At 40.4% G+C, this 17,743-nt stretch overlaps 1 protein-coding gene across 3 annotated transcripts; it reads left to right on the forward strand.

Annotated features, from left to right (window-relative positions):
• Nucleotides 1–572: 572 nt before the first annotated feature.
• Nucleotides 573–16,961, forward strand: LOC139581082 (lysosome-associated membrane glycoprotein 2-like). 3 transcript variants are annotated; one of them, XM_071410454.1, is made up of 9 exons: nt 573–712; nt 4,972–5,087; nt 8,017–8,227; nt 8,317–8,478; nt 9,848–10,056; nt 10,250–10,369; nt 10,520–10,574; nt 10,781–10,951; nt 14,652–16,961. In XM_071410454.1, exons 1-9 carry the CDS (start codon nt 667–669, stop codon nt 14,795–14,797), a joined length of 1,236 nt encoding a protein of 411 aa, XP_071266555.1. In that variant the 5' UTR covers nt 573–666; the 3' UTR covers nt 14,798–16,961. The 3 variants fall into 3 exon arrangements, with proteins under 3 accessions (XP_071266555.1, XP_071266556.1, XP_071266557.1); XM_071410455.1 differs by having other exon boundaries at nt 15,297–16,961; XM_071410456.1 differs by lacking the exon at nt 14,652–16,961 and adding an exon at nt 11,241–14,448.
• The last annotated feature ends 782 nt before the right edge of the window (nt 16,962–17,743 follow it).

A 17,743-nucleotide genomic window follows, 5' to 3' on the forward strand; every position in this document is an offset into this window, starting at 1 on the left:
ATGGACAAAAAATGTGCTTCTTTCAAAAACAAGGACATTTATAAGTGACCCCAAACTTTTGAATGGTAGTGTACATCGTCATAATACATTTTACATCGGTTCATAGAATACTTTTTTCTCTAAGCCAATATGTAATTTAAAGACCTACAATGTATTGCATTGGGGGCTATGGAGTGGGTTGAGTAGAAAGTGTTGCTGGGTATTTAGACTGGAGTCCCCCATGAAATAACACCATATATAGATTTTATAGACCCTAGTGAGTAATCCCAACCCATCTTTTACTTCGGCACCTAGAATAGTTTTCTATCTGTAAACCAATATGTATTTCATATACAGTGTATTGCATTGGGAGCATTTATTTGACCTTGGAACATGTTTTTAAACCCACATTTAATGCACATTTCACTTAAATATGAACAAATATTTATCATTGTTAATGTTTAGATTTCTTCTTCTTTCATATATCATAGATAAATACAGATTAAGGACACTTTTTTAATATTACGCGGGGGACTTTTATGTTATTGTTCCGAAATTCCGTGACCCGGAAGTACTTTTTTTTTTAGTATTGCTGAGGAGACGATGCGCTCGAGCTGCACTTGAAAGGTAGCTGAAGTCGTAAGCTGTTGTCGCTTCCTGAACAAGTCTTTTGGCTACCAAGTTATCATGTTTCGCTGTGCGTTTTTGATTTTGTTCCTGGCTCTTGGAAATGGTATGTTTACAGAATTGAACGAAATATTGCTTTGTGTCATCGTTGGGTAATATAGTAATCCATAAGAGGGAACTTTCGGTGCTCCGTCACTTCGGGCGGCAGGCCTATCTTCAGCCATATTGCTTGAGCTAACGTTAGCTAGCTACGTTATTTATTTGCTGCGCCAGTAGCTAGCTAGGCTAGTTAGCTAGTTTTCTATCAAACATTAGCTGTAGCTAAGTTTAACTCAACAAATAAATGAAAAGTAAAAACTTATTCATCTGAATTTTACGCAACTTTACCGGCAATCAAAGACTCAATAATCTAAGATCTTAAGTTTATGGCACTGTTGACCTGTCATTCTAAATTAGTTAGCTAACGTTAGTTGTGGTTTTATTATCCGTTTTGTCTTTATTGACAGGTCATGTTACAGAAATGACTTCTGGGTGGACAGGGAAAATAACAGCTCTCTATTAAACACCAAGTAATGTTTGGCATTGTCTTTCATTTCTGGCTTAGCTAGCAGTATCGTCCTTATGTGTCGTTATCAAACATGTCAACGACAAAATCGACCAGCTTCATTCGCCCTGTTCATTTGGAACATGTCTAACGTTCGATGACTGAAATAGGCTCACAACTCGTAGTTTGCTAGGTAGCTACTTGTCACACATTTGCTTAGATATCAATATGTAATATACTAGCTAGATAACGTTAGCGTTACTATACTGTTGTAAATCCAGTTCAATCCAAAATCTCAGCTAAATTTACAGTAAGGATTCTCACTTTAGTGACTTTAGCTATATCTTATTTATGATATATGGCTTTGCGCGTTGATCAGGAAGTTGTCTCGTGACCAAGTATCTGCTGATTGACCTTTTGTTATTTAATTGTAAAACAGCTGCAGTAACATTTTAAACCTGCACAGTTACCTAAGTGATTGCTATAGCAGTTGCTGTCTATAAAGCAATCCTCTTGTTATGATTGATAAAAGGAATTTGCACATTGAGCCAATGCATATCTTTTTTTTTTTATAGCCTGGATAGGTTTTGGCCTCCTGCCATGGTGTTGCCAGGACTCACTTGATATTCAAGTCAAATCTTCCACGTTTTTTTCCCCCTTGCAATTTTTTCCATTTTCATTAGAATGTTTTCCGTTGAGAAATGGCCCCAGTCCTCTGTTGCAAGCTAAGGCCTCTGATATCAAGTCACTCAGGGTGACAGGACACAGGGTCACTCGTGATAACCTACCAGGGCCGGTTTCACAATAGGGCTTAGTTCATTGTTAGAATCTTTGTAGGAGCATCGTTAAATCAGCTGTTTCCCAAAATAATCCATACTAAAGTTGCATTTGTAAGAGCTTGTTTTTAACTGACTGCCTCAGACCACTAGAACAGCTTAGTGCATAGTTAGAGCTTTTTTGCCCTTCCATGTCACATTATTCACAGAATATCTCTGCTAAACATAGAAGCAAAATATTTATCAGTCTGGCTGCTGATAACTTCAGAACGAAATTGACTGCAAATACAAAGTTGCCAAAGTCTTTACAATTGTTACAATCAAGTAAAGGATGAAATTATACTTCAAATAAAAACTGAGTTTAATGCAGTCATCTGACTTGCCTAGTTAAATAAAGGTGAAATGTTTAAAAAAAATAGGCCACATGGGCCTATATACAGTGGGGAGAACAAGTATTTGATACACTGCCGATTTTGCAGGTTTTCCTACTTACAAAGCATGTAGAGGTCTGTAATTTTTATCATAGGTACACTTCAACTGTGAGAGGCGGAATCTAAAACAAAAATCCAGAAAATCACATTGTATGATTTTTAAGTAATTAATTTGCATTTTATTGCATGACATAAGTATTTGATCACCTACCAACCAGTAAGAATTCCGGCTCTCACAGACCTGTTAGTTTTACTTTAAGAAGCCCTCCTGTTCTCCACTCATTACCTGTATTAACTGCACCTGTTTGAACTCATTACCTGTATAAAAGACACCTGTCCACACACTCAATCAAACAGACTCCAACCTCTCCACAATGGCCAAGACCAGAAAGCTGTGTAAGGACATCAGGGATAAAATTGTAGACCTGCACAAGGCTGGGATGGGCTACAGGACAATAGGCAAGCAGCTTGGTGAGAAGGCAACAACTGTTGGCGCAATTATTAGAAAATGGAAGAAGTTCAAGATGACGGTCAATCACCCTCGGTCTGGGGCTCCATGCAAGATCTCACCTCGTGGGGCATCAATGATCATGAGGAAGGTGAGGGATCAGCCCAGAACTACACGGCAGGACCTGGTCAATGACCTGAAGAGAGCTGGGACCACAGTCTCAAAGAAAACCATTAGTAACACATTACGCCGTCATGGATTAAAATACTGCAGCGCACGCAAGGTCCCCCTGCTCAAGCCAGCGCATGTCCAGGCCCGTCTGAAGTTTGCCAATGACCATCTGGATGATCCAGAGGAGGAATGGGTGAAGGTCATGTGGTCTGATGAGACAAAAATAGAGCTTTTTGGTCTAAACTCCACTCGCCGTGTTTGGAGGAAGAAGAAGGATGAGTACAGCCCCAAGAACACCATCCCAATCGTGAAGCATGGAGGTGGAAACATCATTCTTTGGGGATGCTTTTCTGCAAAGGGGACAGGACGACTGCACCGTATTGAGGGGAGGATGGATGGGGCCATGTATCGCGAGATCTTGGCCAACAACCTCCTTCCCTCAGTAAGAGCATTGAAGATGGGTCGTGGCTGGGTCTTCCAGCATGACAACGACCCGCAACACACAGCCAGGGCAACTAAGGAGTGGCTCCGTAAGAAGCATCTCAAGGTCCTGGAGTGGCCTAGCCAGTCTCCAGACCTGAACCCAATAGAAAATCTTTGGAGGGAGCTGAAAGTCCGTATTGCCCAGCGACAGCCCCGAAACCTGAAGGATCTGGAGAAGGTCTGTATGGAGGAGTGGGCCAAAATCCCTGCTGCAGTGTGTGCAAACCTGGTCAAGAACTACAGGAAACGTATGATCTCTGTAATTGCAAACAAAGGTTTCTGTACTAAATATTAAGTTCTGCTTTTCTGATGTATCAAATACTTATGTCATGCAATAAAATGCTAATTAATTACTTAAAAATCATACAATGTGATTTTCTGGATTTTTGTTTTAGATTCCGTCTCTCACAGTTGAAGTGTACCTATGATAAAAATGACAGACCTCTACATGCTTTGTAAGTAGGAAAACCTGCAAAATCGGCAGTGTATCAAATACTTGTTCTCCCCACTGTATATATTTCAATCAATTGAGTTCTATTTTGCCAATAGGCTACTGACTGTAAATATTTTGCCTCAATGTATTTCATGATGGTGTAACAATGTGCCCAAGGATCTGCCCAATTTATAATTTAGTGCATTATTGTTGGGAATCCTAAGCATAATAAGCCACTTCAATATTTGCAGCCATAGGGGCTAATATTGTTCTAGGAGCTGATCTGTCATCAGTTTTGTGGGGTAATTCTAATGTTAAGCTAAGATTAACACTTCAAACATTCTCTCTGCATGGTAGGAACGATGCCTCTTTAAAATCAATCAAGTTTATTTTATAAAGCCCTTCGTACATCAGCTAATATCTCGACGTGCTGTACAGAAACCCAGCCTAAAACCCCAAACGGCAAGCAATGCAGGTGTAGAAGCACGGTGGCTAGGAAAAACTCCCTAGAAAGGCCAAAACCTAGGAAGAAACCTAGAGAGGAGCCAGGCTATGAGGGGTGGCCAGTCCTCTTCTGGCTGTGCCAGGTGGAGATTATAACACAACATGGCCAAGATGTTCAAATGTTCATAAATGACCAGCATGGTCAAATAATAATCAGGAGTAAATGTCAGTTGGCTTTTCATAGCCGATCATTAAGAGTATCTCTACCGCTCCTGCGGTCTCTAGAGAGTTGAAAACAGCAGGTCTGGGACAGGTAAAACAATTGTAAACCTAAGTTCCGTTGCTATCGGGAAAACGGGCCCATTTAGTTCCATGTGAGATTGATCAGATGATGAACACTTTAACAACAATGAAGGTTTGAAATTGTTAGCCTATGGTGTGTTCCCCACTGAGTTTTCCAAGAATTTGATTCCATTGGGTTACTTGTAAAAGGCAAGTAGAAAATAACCAACACTCATGTTAGGTTACCTATGCTGGTAAGATGTGTGTTTACTGTGAATTTATTGAAATGGTGTTTTCAGGAGTCTCCCAGCCTCATTACATATCAAGAAAATGGCTGTTAATTTTTATTTCAGAACTCCATCTATCACATGGGACTGAAGTGTCAGTCAACAACACGGAGAACAAATTATGCCTCTACGCCAATTTGATGGTCAACTTCTCAGTCACATATGAAGTTGGTGTAAATAAGGTGTGTATTTACTCTTTAAATGTTTTTCTGCATGTTAATATACATAGGCCTATAAATAACTCTTGAAGTGATTTGTGTCTGTCTGCTTAACCTTTTATGGCTGCAGTCCCGTTAACGGGATCGATATGACAACAGCCAGTCGAGAGTGCAGGGCGCCAAATTCAAAAAACAGAAATCTCATAATTAAAATTCCTCAGACATTCATGTGTCTTATCATTTTTAAGGTAATCTTGTTGTTAATCCCACCAAAGTGTCCGATTTCAAATAGGCTTTTCAGCGAAAGCTCTACAAACGATTGTTAGGTCACCACAAAACCACAATAACCACAGCCATTTTTTCCAGCTAAAGATAGCTTTCACAAAAAACAGAATAGAGATAAAATTAATCATTAACCTTCGATTATTTACATCAGATGACACTCATAGGACTTCATGTTACACAATACATGCATGTTTTGTTTGATTAAATTCATATTTATATCAAAAAAATCTGAGTTTACATTGAGGCGTTAGATTCACTAGTTGCAAAAACATCAAGTGACTTTGCATAGCCACGTCGTTTCAACAGAAATACTCATCATAAATATAGATGATAATACAAGTTATACACATGGAATTATAGATATACCTCTCCTTAATGCAACCGCTGTGTCAGATTTCAAAAAAACTTTACGGAAAAATAAACCATACAATAATCTGAGACGGAGCTCAGATGAATAGCCAAGTTAGCCGCCATGTTGGACTCAACAGAAACCAGAAAATACATGATAAAATGTTTCCTTACCTTTGATGAATTCATCAGAATGCAGTCCTAGGAATCCCAGGTCCACAATAAATGCTTGATTTGTTCGTTAATGTCCGTTATTTATGTCAAATTAGCTACTTTAGAATTGTTTACCAAATACCTTAACCGAAGTCTCAAAGCGCGACCACTATAACGTGACGAAATGTCCGAACGTTCCGTTAGTCAGTAGAAACATGTCAACGATGTACTGAATCAATCTTTAGAATGTTGTTAACGTACATCTTGAATAACGTTCCAACCGGAGAATTACATCGACTTCAATTGAGAGATGGAACGGAGCTGCCTCTCACGTGAACGCGCGTGTCGAATGCATGGTCACCTCATGGCACCTCATACTAAATTCTGTCTCCTTCGACCCCCCCCCCCTTCACATTAGTCACCAGACTTAGTTCTATTGACTGTTGACATCTAGTGGAAGCCGTAGGAAGTGAAAACCCATCCATATCTCTCTGTATTTTCAATGAGAGCTTGGTTGAAAATATGGCACCCCCAGAAAAAATCCAAACAGGAAGTGGAACTTCTCATGTTTTTGCCTGCCATATGAGTTCTGTTAATCTCACAGACATAATTCAAACAGTTTTAGAAACTTTAGAGTGTTTTCTATCCAATATTAATAATAATATGCATATATTAGTAACTGGGACTGAGGAGCAGGCCGTTTACTCTGGGCACCTTTCATCCACGCTACTCAATACTGCCCCTGCAGCCATAAGAATACGTTTTGAGTTGAGCATCTACTTTGACAAATATAGTTCTTAATGTAATCACGGAGGGGACAAGAGGGAGTAACTGGAAGGGAAAGTCTTCTGTCTGTCCAGCGGTTTATCCTGTAGTCATGGCTTGTCTTGTTCCACCAGGGTTTGTCAAAGTTATTGTCCCTAGCAATAAAAAAGCCAAATTAAGTGAAAATGCCCTCGGAGCCGATGTTTGGAGGATATATTGGCATGTGGTGTTAGGCTCGAGATGATGTTGAGGGCCGGGTTAGCAATGTATTAAAATAATGATTGGCACATTTTCATAAATGTTATTTTGATGAAATTATTCATACTATTTCATCCTTCCACAAGATATAGTCCCGGCACAAATCTAGGGTTGCTACCCAAGCCAGCTGGTCGTTCGTTCTATCAGTTCGGTTGCTAGAGATGCGACCCAGTCGTTCGGTCTTTTTGTTCTCTGTCTATGGACCTGACCCAGTCCTTCATTCTAAATGTTCTATTGCCATACGCTTGCTTGCTAGCTAGCCAACTACAGCTAACTTAGTCATTTCAAAAAGCAGCCAGAATAACAGCAGAGGAGCTGCATTTGCGTTTGTATAAGCTGTTTTCTGTTGACATTTATTTGGATACGTCCATAACAATGAGCTAATGAGGCGCGGTTTTGCCTGGCATGGAAAATTTGCTCACTCGTCAGGACACCGTTGTTCATAGGAGACAGCCAACAACACAGCTACTACAATCACTTCCAACTGAAGCTGGGAAGACTGCAAACTAGCTGCACTTCATTTAGTTTTACCCATTTTCGGTTGGCATTTCTTTGAATATATCCATAAAAATTATGCCAGCTGATTCATAATTTCGACCGGCTAAGAAACGCTGTCTGTCTGTCTCGTCCCGACTCACGATACGTTAATTACTATGAGACAGATGGAGATTGAATTTGAATTTTGAAACAATGTTGCAAATGTCAGAGAGACGGACAGCAAGATTTATACAAATCTCTGAAAACTGTTAGTTTAAAAGAAATGTTTATGTCTATGCTTTTTTATAGTAGAGATCAAGTCTATAAATTGCTTGGCTGGGCTGATGAGACATTGGTTTGCGCAGTCAGATGGAACAGAGTAAATAGACATTTTACCTTCATAGATTTAGCCAGTGGTAACTTGTGGAATAGACACCAGATGGAAGGTGGTTTTAACCAATCAGGATTAGACCCACCCGTTGTCCCAGAATATGAAATATTTAGTTTTCTCCCCCTGCTAATCCATTTATAATGGACACACTTATGTTATGTCTGCTGTACTATTTTATCATGATGTGAAATTGCACTGTTCTTGAGGAATTTGGCGGGAAATGATAAAAGGGAATCAATATTTTAATGACTGTCCAATATATTCGTCCCCTTTCAGAATGAAACTGTTCTTTTTGTACTGCCTGAAAATGTGACAACCGAAGGGAGCACCTGTGATAACACAACATCGACATTGAAACTCAGTTTTGGAGACGGGCACAGTTGGACAGTGGAATTCGCTATAAAGAACAAAACCTACCAAGTAGATACCATTGTCTTCTCCTACAATCTCAATGACTCAAGCCTCTTCCCCAACTCTACATCAAACGGTAACTAACTAGACTTCATAGCCATGATGTCGTGATACTGTTTATTCACATGGTACATGCTGATATTTGACAATTTTTCTTGCTATTAGAAACCATGTCTGTGACAGGAAAGTCAATTATCACCAACGTGAGTGTTGACACCTACTACTCCTGCAAGAGTGAAGATGTCCTGACAGTAGAGTCTGTCATTCAGACACTGTATGATGTTGCTCTACAGGCGTTTGTGATTAACGGCAGCAAAAGTGACAACGGTAGGTAGTACGAGCATCAGGCCATTGTAAGATCAACTGTGCCACAATCATACAGTGCATTCGGAAAATATTCAGTCCCCTCGACTTTCTCCACATTTTGTTAATTCTAAAATAGATTGAGTAATTTTTTCCCCGCAGTCTAAACAAAATAATGACAAAGCGAAAACAGATTTTTGGAAATGTATTAAAAATAAAATACAGCTACCTTATTTACCTAAGTATTCAGACCCTTTGCTATGAGACTCGAAATTGAGCTCAGGTGCATCCTGTTTCCATTGATCACAACTTGATTGGAGTCCACCTGTGGTAAATTCAATTGATTGGACATGATTTGGAAAGGCACACACCTGTCTATATACGGTCCCACAGTTGACAGTGCATGTCAGAGCGAAAACCAAGCCATGAGGTCGAAGGAATTGTCCGTAGATGTCCGAGACAGGATTGTGTCGAAGCACGGATCTGGGGAAGGATAGAAAAAAATGTCTGCAGCATTGAAGGTCCCCAAGAACACCGTGGCCTCCATCATTCTTAAATGAAAGAAGATTGGAACCACCAAGACTTCCTAGTCTAGGCAGCCAGCTCTGAGCAATCGGGGGAGAAGGGCATTGGTCAGGGAGATGATCAAGAGTTCTTCTGTGGAGATGGGAGAACCTTCAAGAAGGACAACCATCTATGCATCACTCCACCAATCAGGCCTTTATGGTAGAGTGGCCAGACGGAAGCCACTCCTTAGTAAAAGGCACATGACAGCCCGCTTGGAGTTTGCCAAGATGCACCTAAAGGACTCTCAGAACATGAGAAACAAGATTATCTGGTCTGAATGCCAAGCGTCACGTCTGGAGGAAATCTGGTTTGATGGCTTCGGGACAAGTCTCTGAATGTCCTTGATTGGCCCAGCCTGAAAATAGCTGTGCAGCGGCGCTCCCCATCCAACCGGACAGAGCTTGAGAGGATCTGCAGAGAACAGTGGGGTAAACTCCCCAAATACATGTGTGCCAAGCTTGTAGTGTCATACCCAAGAAGACTCGAAGGCTGTAATTGCTGCCAAAGGTGCTTCAACAAAGTACTGAGTAAGGGTCTGAATACTTATGTGATATTTGCAAAATTGTCAAACATTTTTTGCTTTTTAATTTTTGAATAAGGCTGTAACGTAACAAAATGTGGGAAAAGTCAAGGGGTCTGAATACTTTCCGATTGCACTGTATGTCAAACTATTTTACTGTGTGTTTTCTCCAGGGTTGAGGTCAATTCCAATTTAAAAGGGTCAATTCAGGAAGTGAACTGTAATTCAGTTTACTTTCTGAAATGGAATTGATCCCAACCCTGTTGGTTCTCTGAACTTAATAGGTTCTCTGTTTTCCCTACACAGACACCGTATGCTCCGCTGACATGACCTCCACCACTGTGGCGCCCACCACTGTGGCGCCCACCACGACCGTTACCACCACAGCTGCCCCCACTTCTACCCCTACACTGCCCACGCCCACTACTGGAAAGTACAGCATCACACCTGACGTCAACAGCACAGCCTGCCTGATAGCCACCTTTGGCCTACGGATCGGCTACAAGCAAGGAGACGTATGTATACAAGTAGGATAGCGATTGTAAAGTAGGCCCTTTTGATGTTTCTTATTTTAGCATGCAATAGTCTGTTCAATGGAAAAGTTTCAGATATGTTTGTCAGGGAACATGATTTTCTTGTCTATGAAGATAGGTCTTTGCTGCTAGTATGTTAGTGTTGTTTACCGACCTGTGTTTTCCCCTTTATTAGAAAGAAGAGACCATCAACCTGGTGCCCAATATGACTGAAGTGGGCGGAGCCTGTAGGGCCAACAGCAGCGATCTCAAATTGACATCGGATACAATCAACATCACGTTCACGTTCAGCAATGTAAGGCGACGAAGCCAGACATGTAAAAAAAAATCTGAAACCAAGGCCTGTATTATCCTGGTAGTCTGCATTTAGCATGTAGACAGTTGGACAAATACAGAGTAAGGTCTGTTTCAGTCAAGCTGATAAGTGTTTCTTTGCACATTACAGGACGGCAAGAAGTTCCACCTGCACGCTCTGAACGTCACAGTGATACCAGCCACGGGTAAGCAACAATGCACTACAAACCCCTTCAGAAACAAAGTCCCTAATTGGATGTTAGGATAGGATCAACTTTATTCTCCCCGAGGTGCCATTTTTCTTGGAAACGGTGCAGCTTTATAATAAATAAACAGTATACATTACACACTCAACACCTGCACAGTACATGCAATGCATATTAGAGCTTTGCTCACTGTGTGTTATGTCCAGGGGCCACCGTCGTTGCAGCCAATACCAACATGTCCATTTGGGCGGCGGCAGTAGGCAGCTCCTACATGTGCAACAAGGAGCAGACCTTAAATGTCACCGACACGCTCACTCTCTACACGTTTGAGCTTCGCGTCCAGCCCTTCGAAGTCAACAAAGGCGAATTCGCTACAGGTAGGTGACTTTCTGAGATGGTGGATTTGCGTCATGACCCTTATGTTAGTGGTATGCTACAGCTTACTAGGGTTACTAGAGCCAAATGCAGCTAACATGCTTGAAACTGAGACATAGACTGTAATAACCATTATGGGCTTCAGTAGAATAGGTTACATGTCCAGTTTGATGAAACGGGTAAGTATTTGAGGTCATGCCATGCTTCTGCCCTTTTTAAACTGATTAACAACCAAATGATCATGAGACGATGTTCCAAGTTGTGCTCATTGATTCTCTCTCTCGTCTGCAGCCCATGAATGTTCACTGGATGACACCAGCATCTTAATCCCAATCATTGTTGGTGCCGCCCTGGCCGGCTTGATTCTCATTGTAGTGATTGCTTACGTGATTGGTCGTAGGAAGACCTATGTGGGATATCAGACCCTCTAAAAAGCAATCTGTGATCATGAATCTGTGATACTTAATCAAGAACATAGGTTGATCCTTGTGTGGGGTGGCGGTCCCAAAGCCTGGCCCTGGATGGCTATCTCAGTGCAGTCTTTCAATTGACGATTGACTTGTACAACTGGAATAGTCAGACTATCACCTCCTTACTTCAGCCACTCTTAGACTTGAGCTTAGTCTAGCTTTGCTTAGGTGTAGACTTGAGCTTAGTCTAGCTTTGCTTAGGTGTAGACTTGAGCTTAGTCTAGCTTTGCTTAGGTGTAGACTTGAGCTTAGTCTAGCTTTGCTTAGGTGTAAACTTGAGCTTAGTCTAGCTTTGCTTAGGTGTAGACTTGAGCTTAGTCTAGCTTTGCTTAGGCTCAGGCATGAGTAGCTTTATTCAGGTAAACCTGAAGACTCAAAATGCTCTCCAGGACCAGGTTCGACTATCATACTGTTATTTGTTTGTGATTTCTGTTTTGTTTGATTTGCTTAATATTTTCATTTTTTTTCTCCATTGTAAAGGAGCAAGTGCAGGATTATTGCCAGTGCAATTTGTTGAAACCTTTGGAACCAGTGAAGGCCTTTATTTATTGAAAATTCTCAGTGATTGCATCTGACACATCTGACATGCCTTGTATTACTTGCCGGAGGATTCTCATTCAGGATAGGGGCGCTTTTTATGAAGTAGCACATTTCATAGAAACACCAGTTTAAAGTCCTTGTGCTACAGTTTGCACATTCACGAGGAGCTGTGACAATTGGGGGCTGTGCCCTTTTCACTATGAATCATGCACTTGCTCCCTACCTCCCTTTGGCATTCCTTTTTTGTTTCTTTATGTTCTTATTGAATTTGTGTACATTTTAGTTCAACCTTTCTTTTGTGGTTTTTTTCATCCTCACAATTCATCGTAGCAGTGCAACATTTTGACTGACTTGAACATTTCACATTTGCCTCGCTGCTCAATGAGACATCATTGAGTAGCTTCGTTGATTTGGCTCAGGAACTCTACTAACTAACCAGGATCAAGGTCTGCTGCTTTGTGCTCCTCGCTCTTTCAGCTCGTTACTGATCATCCACTAGTCAGTCAGTAGTTTGAATTTGGAAATGTGACTTTTTGACTGTGTGGCCGCAACTCGGGTAAAAAGAAAAGGTGGTATTACTGGCATATAGTTCCGTCTCTAAGTTGATTTGACAAAACGAGGCATCTGTCGTTTATATCCACGCACAGCAGTACTTGACATATGGTTGCCACCAATGTCAGTCTGTCTTTGACTGACTGGCTCACATTGTGTAGTGTGAAATCTACCAAGTGTTTAATTAACTTTGAAAAGTCCATGCCTAGTTTAAGGATGTAAAAGACAAACCTGAAAAGAAAGGTAACACAAAACCCCTTCTGTCATTACATGTTGGCATTAGTAAAAAAAATAAAAAAAAATAAAAAAGGGGATAGCTGGTTATTTGCTGTCATTCAAACCTATTCTTCGCAGATGGCGATTATTATTATTTTTCCTTTTTTTTTTTTTACATTTAAATTCACTAAATTGTAAGTAAGTTTGGCATAAATTGAAAATGTGTGCTGCAATGTTACACCTGTGTATATTATAGCCGTTGCTGCGGTGTTGCTCCTGAAAGCTGCCAGTTAGTAAGGGGGCACTTGTGAACAGGGCTGGGATCTATTCCACTTCAATTAAGCCAATTAAGAAATTCTAATTCCAATTTGCCTCGCAGCTTTTTCATGAGGAGAATTGGAATTATAATTTCAGCTTAATTCCTAAATTGACTTAAATGGAATTGACTCTAACCCTGCCCAGTTGACTGCTTATAAGTTGCACCAATCGATAGAGTAGGAGAAAGGATGATTGTCCACAGGATATGCAGTACATGTGTATATTGTTGTACTGTTAGAAGGACAGGTGAAAATGTGTAGTTGCTCTGTATTATCGCTTTGTCGTAGTGAGGTGGTCTGCATGAGACATGGAGAAATTTGATTGCCGCCTTTAATTTCCGTTGATCAATCAGTCAACCCCAAAACATTTTTTAAGATGCTGTATATGTGAATGATTTGCTTTTTTTCCCTTTTCAAATATATTCTTATTGATTATTGCTTTACATTCCAGTGTGTTGTCTTGGAAAATTGACTGCTTTTGTACAAATTCTGTTTGTTACTTTGGTTTTAAAATTTTATTTTTTTCTTGACCGTGTATACAATCAATTCTAAAACACAATTTTGAAAACATTTACTATACCCAATTTTCATTCACTTGACATGATCAAATGTTATGTTTGTGATAATTTTGTGCCTTGCTCAAAGAAGCATCTCCATTTTGAGATTCAATCAGGTTTGATTACATTAATGAATAGGATTATTTGGCTCCTTTTTTTTCTGGTAGTTTATGAATTCATAAAGCAGCATGTTAAGAAATGGGGAAATCCCAATCACAGGACAGACCCATTCTTCAAATTAAGATACACTGAACACCTTCCTAATATTTTTTTACCTTAGAACAGACTCAATTCGTCAGGGCATGGACTGACTCAACAAGGTGTCGAAAGCATTCAACAGGGATGCTGGCCCATGTTGCCTCCAATGCGTCCCACAGTTGTGTCAAGTTGGCTGGATGTCCTTTGGGTGGTGGACCGTTCTTGATACACACGGGAAACTGTTGTTTGTTAAAAACCCAGCAGTGTTGCAGTTCTTGACACAATCCGGTGCGCCTGGCACCTACTACCATACCCTGTTCAAAGGCACTTAAATATTTCGTCATTCCCATTCACCCTCTGAATGGCACACATACACAATCGATGTCTCAAGGCTTAAATACTTATTTAACCTGTCTCCTTTCATCTACACTGATTGATTGAAGTGGATTTAACAAGTGACATCAATAAGGATCATACTTTTAATCTGAATTCACCTGGTCAGTCTGTCATGGAAAAGCAAGATGTTCATAATGTTTTAACTCAGTTTACATTATCTTTTCTTCTGTGTGGCGCTGAACAATGTTCATTTTTGAATTCCTTTTCAATATGCTTTTAGCTGCAATAAATGGGAATGGAAGTTGTGCATAAACTGGCGTGGACCATTTTAATATTTTACAATGATATTGGTCCCCCGGACATTTTAGTAAATCCCTCCTTTTGTTTTCCAACTATTCTTGACTGAGAAGCGTCTCTGTATGATTGACCATGCATTCACCATTTTGATGTTTTACCTTTCTTCCACCCTGCAACCCCCCCCCCCCCCCCATGCCCACTTTCTTTACTATCACCCAGCGGAGGATTGCCAAGACGATACGACAGAGAGCTGGCTTGTTCCTATAGCGGTCGGGGTTGCCATGACTTTACTGGTCCTCATTGTGTTGGTCGCCTATTTCATTGGAAGAAAGCGAAACCAGGGCACTGGCTATGAGCACTTCTAAATTATCCTCACCCTGCTGAGGCTTTAACTTCGGTCATCGGGATAATTATTGATTTAATTTGACTAATATACTGTGCAGAGTTAACTTAATGGTGAAATTCACCGGATGGAAAGCTCTTATGAAACAATGACTTGGAGAAGAGGCTGTGTAAATGATAGCTTTTCTCCGTTAACATTTGGCATGTAACAGCTGTGTGTGTAATTAGAATTGATTGATTTTGATTGCCACATCTTATATTCCTCATCACATGGCTGACTATAGATGGCTGATGACCAAATGTTTTCCTAATTGCAATCAATGCCCATGCTCTGACGGACCCCGAAGAATATGTCTTGGTTCTGAACTTGCTGCTTTTAAAAAATTCTAATTTCTTCATGTCTGTGAAGGACTTAACCAAATCCTGTTTCTTCTCTCCTCTTAACTCTTGTCTTTTTATGCTGACTAATCACTAGCATGCTATCATTGCTAACCCTTCTTCTCTGTCTCTTCTCTGTGGCAGCCGTGGAGTGCTTCATGGACTCTGATTTGAGCTTTCTGGTGCCCATTGCTGTGGGCGTGGCCCTCAGCTTCCTAATCATCCTTGTGCTTATCTCTTACCTGATTGGCCGGAGGAAGAGTCGCACTGGCTACCAGTCTGTATAATCCAACCAATCACAGCTGCTTTTGCCTCTACCCATTCCCTCACATCCTCCAAGCCCCCCACAACATTTCCCCTGTTGCCTCCCCATCCCCAAAGCTTCTATGGCATCCAAATGTTTCTTTCCATTTCCCATGGGTCTTTCCTTAATGTTACCCCCAGCAAATTCCCTATTCACACTCCTACCCTAATTCTCAACCCACCCAACAGTACTTTTGAAAGTTGACTGTCCTTTTCATATGACTGGAATCATCAAGCAACAAAACCTGTCAAAATGGTCAGTGGTATTACACCAAGTGTGTTTGGATGTAAATTGCATGGCTCCTCTTAATAACAGGGCATCAGTTATTTATTACCAGAGGTTCATATGAATGAGGCTGTTTTCTCTCACTGTTCTGTTGATATCCTGTATTATATTTGTGTACATTTTAATTGCTCTCTTGTATAGAATGAATGTTCATTTTTGATGAATAGAGATGTCAAATTATACTGAGAAAATATTGAAAGCGCATTGAAATTTAGAGCCAATGTTATATCTAAGTATCCAGTGGTAAATCTTTGCAGAATTAGAAAATGCCATTATTTTTGTGAATTCCCTCAAAATAAATTAGCAGATTCTTAATTGTGATTGTACCTCCTGCACTTATCTTCTCTTAGTCGTAGTACAATAAAAGGGTTTTGACTAGAATGGATACAGCTTTTGTCAGATTTGACTTTTCATGGCAGGTTAGGAGAACTTACACCGCAGGTTAGGAGAATTAGGTTAAGGTTAGGAAATTGTATTCCTTTCTAGCCATGACCCAATGAAAGGGACACTAACTTTACAAAGACACATAGCTACTGACCAGCATTTGGAGCAGTTGCATAAATGTTATTTTGATGTTTGTATTTTCACTAATGTTAAAAAGTCCCCTCAGGGAAAAGAGGATGGCGGCATAGTCTTGGGTCTGGTATCAGAAATAGCCCAGTTAAGAAATCTACAACAAGAACTGGGTCATGTTCAGTAGGGAGAATGTTTTGAAACTATGAACCATGAGGTACTGCCTGAACAATAAAATGTTTCTGTTGCCAACCTTTTTGCTACCGCGTATCCTTCTGAACACGACCCAGGCCTCGTAAGAAGTATAAGAATTGAGATGTTTTTGACAAATTATTTTATGACCAAAGTGTGGACAGGAAGGAAACTCCTTTCTGAACCTCCCCATCTCAGAGCAGGTAAATTAACAGCCACTTTTTATTTTCGTAAAACAGTCAAATTAATTCAGTGTGTTTGACCAAGGATGATATTTCCTTACGGTTCTTGTATCATGCTCATTATTCGGTGTGAACTTCTGTTTTGTACCAATACTTATGATTATACTGATCCTGGTTAATTTTGCCTCTAAGATATGGTTTTGTGCCTTTTTGTTGCACTACTATTCCCCTCATAACCAAGTCTGTCTATCTGATGACGAATGTGAAATGATGTAAGCTCGTTGAACTAAACTTGAGGGAAACGTTTAAATAAAGTTGCTTTCCTGTTTTGTAGCAATTTGCTGACTCTTATTTCATTAACCACCGTTGGTGTTCTCCTTTCCTTTTATTGCGCTTGTTAAACAAGGACATCACTCGTGACTGGCATTATCTCTGTGTGTGTATGTGTGTGTATACAGTTGTAAAACTAGCCCTGGCAGTGTTAGGCAAAAAAAAAACTGCAATGTTCAGGCCCAAAGATGAGACTTTGGTCAGGATCATGACTGTATAATCTCAAATAGCCATACATGGTGGCATGAATGTTACCTCTGCAATGACTCCCTGTGCATTCAGAAAGTATTCAGACCCCTTGACTTTTTCTGTATTTTGTTACATTACAGCCTTATTCTAAAATGGATTAAATAAAAATGACAATCTACACACTACCCCATAATGACAAAGCAGAAACAGGTTATTAGAAAGTTTTGCAAATGTATTACAAATAAACAAATACCTTATTTACATAACTATTCAGCCCCTTTGCTATGAGACTTGAAATTGAGCTCTGTTCATCCATTGATCAATCTTGAGATTGGAGTCCACCTGTGTTAAATTCAATTGATTGGACATGATGTGGAAAGGCACACACCTGTCTATATAAGGTCCCACAGTTGACAGTGCATGTCAGAGCAAAAATCAAGCCATGAGGTCGAAGGAATTGTCTGCGGAGCTCCGAGACAGGATTGTGTCAAGGCACAGATCTGGGGAATGGTACCAAGAGATGGGAGAACCTTCCAGAAGGACAACCATCTCTGCAGCACTCCACCAATCAGGCCTTTATGGTAGAGTGGCCAGAT

This window comes from Salvelinus alpinus, chromosome 7 (assembly GCF_045679555.1).
Source record: "Salvelinus alpinus chromosome 7, SLU_Salpinus.1, whole genome shotgun sequence".
In the NCBI taxonomy this organism is placed as follows: domain Eukaryota; kingdom Metazoa; phylum Chordata; class Actinopteri; order Salmoniformes; family Salmonidae; genus Salvelinus; species Salvelinus alpinus.

Excerpts from the sequence above, each read along its gene's own strand:
- LOC139581082 (XM_071410454.1), top strand. The coding sequence starts at position 667 with ATGTTTCGCTGTGCGTTTTTGATTTTGTTCCTGGCTCTTGGAAATG. Across the intron at positions 5,088-8,016 it reads ATGAAGTTGGTGTAAATAAG|AATGAAACTGTTCTTTTTGT; the intron begins GTGTGTATTTAC and ends GTCCCCTTTCAG. Across the intron at positions 10,057-10,249 it reads TCGGCTACAAGCAAGGAGAC|AAAGAAGAGACCATCAACCT; the intron begins GTATGTATACAA and ends CCCCTTTATTAG.